This window comes from Gymnodraco acuticeps, unplaced genomic scaffold (assembly GCF_902827175.1).
Source record: "Gymnodraco acuticeps unplaced genomic scaffold, fGymAcu1.1, whole genome shotgun sequence".
Classification (NCBI taxonomy): domain Eukaryota; kingdom Metazoa; phylum Chordata; class Actinopteri; order Perciformes; family Bathydraconidae; genus Gymnodraco; species Gymnodraco acuticeps.
This window is the reverse complement of record NW_022990259.1, coordinates 113,969-118,189: the sequence shown is the minus strand read 5'-3', so window position 1 is coordinate 118,189 and position 4,221 is coordinate 113,969. Positions and strand designations below refer to the sequence as shown.

General features: G+C 41.0%; 1 protein-coding gene across 1 annotated transcript; it reads right to left on the bottom strand.

The window, feature by feature from the left end:
- Nucleotides 1–702: 702 nt before the first annotated feature.
- LOC117549093 (transcription factor Adf-1-like) lies at nt 703–2,189 on the bottom strand. Its single transcript, XM_034220693.1, has 2 exons — nt 1,925–2,189; nt 703–1,385 (listed from the first exon to the last, which is right to left on the bottom strand). The coding sequence occupies exons 1-2, from the start codon at nt 2,052–2,054 to the stop codon at nt 760–762; spliced, it is 756 nt and encodes a 251-aa protein (XP_034076584.1). The 5' UTR covers nt 2,055–2,189; the 3' UTR covers nt 703–759.
- Between the last annotated feature and the right edge of the window lie 2,032 nt (nt 2,190–4,221).

Sequence of the window (4,221 nt, the reverse complement as noted above, 5' to 3'; positions counted from 1 at the left end):
TAACTACCGCCTCAGCCGTGCCAGGTTGGTGGTTGAATGTGCGTTTGGCATCCTCTCAACCCAGTGGAGAATGCTCAGGCGTGTCATCACCACCAGCCCCGAGGTGACGGAGTTGTGTGTGAAGGCTGCCTGTGTGTTGCATAACTTCCTCCGCAGGAAGACCATTGATATGCCATCACGCACACCTATCGCAAGGTCCACGGATGAAGTTACTCCAACCCTGTGTGATGCACCGAGGATGGGCTCCAACAATGCCACACGGCGATCCATCCAACAGCGGGAGACCTTCTGCTCCTACTTCAACGAGGAGGGGGCAGTGCGATGGCAGGCAAATGTGGTGTAGGCCCATATTTGTCTCCAAACCAAAAAGCTCTTTTAAGAGCTACCCATTTTCTTTAAAAAGCAAATATTCCAAATGAGCCATTTTAAAATCAACCATTCCTAATAAACATGTTTCTTGAATTGATATCATGATATAACTAACAACCTTTTTCCTTCAGCCCTGTTTTTAGTGATAAACCACTCATAATTTTCATCAGGGTTTCACCTGAATAATTACAGAAGACAGCACATTATATATCGACATACAAGAAGCTCCTGGTATGTTGTAACTGACAAACCACATGAACAAGTCAAGACACAGTATAGCCATAACATACTTTTAAATAACTTTTATTTATGTGATGTTGTGTGTGATGAGTGATGAGTGTAAAAAGATGTAATGTGGATCAGTATCAGTATCAGTATCTAATTAATTAATTAATTATTAATGTCCATTTCTGTGGCCTCCAGGACCGCCTCTTGTAGCTTCATTTTCAGTCTCATGCTGCTCGTCCTGCTCAGCTTTTGCATTGCAGGCCAGAGACTCCTTAAAAAAAGGAGGTCCTCGTCTTCCACCTCCACCACTGGTGGTGGGGGTGGTGGTGGTGGTGGCATGGCCAGCATCGGGCCTACGGCCGACAGCAGGTTCTCCTCAAAAGGGGACATCTCCCTTCCCCTGCTCTTCTTCCCCCGGAATGCTGGCACACTGGCCGGCACACCGTCTGGCACACCGTCTGGCACACTGGCCGGCACACTGGCCGGCTGACTGGCCGGCTGACTGCTACCTGGCTCTGGCTGGCTTTCCAGACTGTCATCCAGGCTGTCACCCATAGAGTCTTCCTCTTCTTCTGCTCCGGTGGGTGGAGGCAGGGGTTGCCGGGGGAAATTGCTGGACGTCTCACGGTCCAGCATGAAGGGCTTTAAAAAGCTCATTACTGCCGCGAGACGCCAGGGCTTAGATCCCCCGGAAGCCCCTGCCCCGCTACTTTTCCCTTCCTTCTCCAGGATCCTCTCCCTGCGGTATCGGTCCCTGAGGGACTTCCAACGCTTTTTGCACACTTCGTCTAATAAAATGAAAATGAAAATGAAAGAATACAGTTAATTTCTTGAATTTCAGAAAATGATTGCTCCATTAATGAAAACCAAATCCCTTTCAATTGCATACAAGGTTTTACATGTCACACTTTATCAGAATCAAAACAGGTTTATTGCCAGGTAGCTTTGCACATACTAGGAATTTGACTTGATGTCATGGTGCATATATACAAAACAAGAAATCTAATATAAAACACAACATGTATTGTACAGTTAAATTGCAAAAAGATAAAAATTAAATAAAGCAGTAATTTACATGGAAATAGAATGCTAGGAATGCATTTTTGCATATATATATATATATATATATAACTAAGAAATGTGAAAGGAGTATGACTGTGTGCATTAATGTAATGCAATATAGTCTATGATGTGGCAGCGGATGATTAACATGTATGTGATTAATGTCTATGGCGCTATTTTATGCTAAATATACCAGCTATGTTTCATTAGCTATGTTAACATGAAGTAAACTGGATATAAAATCCCCAAACAGGTGAAAACCTACCAGTTTCCCCCACTGTCTCTGCCACCTCCTTCCATGCCTGGTTCCTCTGGTTTCTATCCCGGTAGGTGAACAGGGTCACATCAAATAATACAGGGTGATTCGCTACCGCTACGATTATAACCTCGTCCATTTTATTTCAAATATAGACATGAACGGCGGGATATCTCAGGATATCTCTCCCAGCGTATGCGCGGTTTTTGATTGGCTACGGCTTGAGCTGTCAGATTTTCTGAAACGGGATTTGATTGGCTTACGCTCACTTGTCAGGAACCGAGAGAGCGTTTCGTATGTAAAAAGTTCAACATTGTTCAACTTTTTACGCGCGAGACGCTCTCAAAGTTACGCTTGCCTTCCCGTGATGCAGTTCGGCGAAAACGTGAGCGGACGTGACGTCACCCCATTCAAAGTGAATGGGCAGACGCGCTAGAGGCGTAATTTTACGCCTGAAACGCTTGTAGTGTGGAGGGCCCGTCAGTGCCTCACCAGCCATGAACCTCACTGCAGAAACGTATATATAGACATCTACGTTTTTTGTGCCCCACCACTTTTGTACATATAGAAACGCCACTGCTTATTAGTATTGTTGGAGCCATATTAACAATGTAGCATCAGATGCTATGGTAGCAATGCCTATTTACTTATTACATTTCTGGATTGCTCCTGTTTGTATTAATGTTTTTAAATGTTTTTAGGTTGCATTTTTTGGAGATTTGTCTGTTATCCGTTGTCTGTTTTGAATGTGTCATAATGGATCCCTTGTCAAACCAAATCTACCTTTGGGTACAAATGAATAACCTGAACCTCATATTAGATTTGAGTTATGCTATTATGTATTATTTGTTATTCTGCTGTATGTAATTCCACTTTTGTACATATAAAAATGCCACTGCGAACACAGGAGGGAGCTTGGCTGTCTACAAATAAAGACGGCTCATTTTAATTCTCCCCAAATATATTGAGGCTGAACCTGAACTTTGAATTCTCTGCTCCCATCATAATCTTGGCGATCTTGTTAAAATTGTGAATGCAGAATTAAAAATACTATGTAACTGGTTTGCAGTTAATAAATTATCCCATAATGTGGCCAAAACAAATTACATTATTCAATACAAAGTCTGAGAGTAGAAATGACTGCATTATACAGATTTGCAATACAGAGATAGAAAAAGTTGGTGCATGTACATTTTTAGGACTGCTTGTTGACGAAAAACTCAATTGGAAGCACCATAATCAATTATGTACAGACTAAACTGTCAAAAACAATAGGTATTTTTATCATACTAAGAACATTCTTGAAGAAAAGATACTCTTTATAACAGTCTATTTCTCCCTTACCTTTACTACTGCTCCGAAATATGGGGAAACACGTACTCAACAAATCTACAAAAAATAATAACATCCCAAAAAAAAGTATTACGAATAGCCTGTGGTGTTGGTAAATATGAACACACAACTCCCATATTTAAAAAAACTCAATCTATTAAAATGTGTTGAGAGAGTACAGCTTAAAACAGTACTGATTATGCACAACATTTTCCATAAGAAAATGCCTAATAACATTCAAAAGCAGTTCCAAACCACAGCGTGAACATATGAATGTAAAAAACGTCACTTGAAAATAAGTGTTCACAATGTTTATATGCAATTATGCATATATCATTATTATTCATTTGCCAAGTACCTATGTATATATTTATATATAGTATTTTAATTTCCAAAAAAAGATAGTTTGAAACTGCTATTGACATGTGCAGAAAATGACCCTATATCTAGTTTTCGTATATATATATATATATTTTAGGGGTGTAACGGTACACGTACCCGTACCGAAATTATTCGGTACGGGCCCTTCGGTTCGGTACATGTGTGTACCGAAGTGTACCGAACGAATATAACGTTAAACGTAAAAAAATTGAGAACGTGAACAACTTTTTGGAAGTAATCTCAGGTGCTACGTCGCAGCATTCAGAGTCATTTGCTCACATTGGGTTCAACGCGTCATAGAGCGAGCAAGTCATTTCATTGGGCGAGAGGCATACTATGAGAGCTGGTTAGAGGGATGCGTTCATATGTAATCAGTAATTTGAGGAACTGTCGAAATGGCAGATAAAATTGAGCTTGAAAATCCTCCAGCATCATTGAAGTCTCCGGTTTGGGAACATTTTGGTTTCACAGTTACGTACAAGGATGACGGACAAAGACAGGTGGACCGAACCAAAGCTGTTTGTCGGCATTGTTCAACTAACATTGGTTACGCGGCTGGCAATACATCAAACTTGCACACTCATTTGAAAAGG

Bases quoted from the DNA above. Each gene is read 5' to 3' on its own strand.
- LOC117549093 (XM_034220693.1), bottom strand. From the start codon at position 2,054: ATGGACGAGGTTATAATCGTAGCGGTAGCGAATCACCCTGTATTATTT. The intron at 1,386-1,924 runs GTAGGTTTTCAC...TCATTTTATTAG, and splicing joins AGAGACAGTGGGGGAAACTG to ACGAAGTGTGCAAAAAGCGT.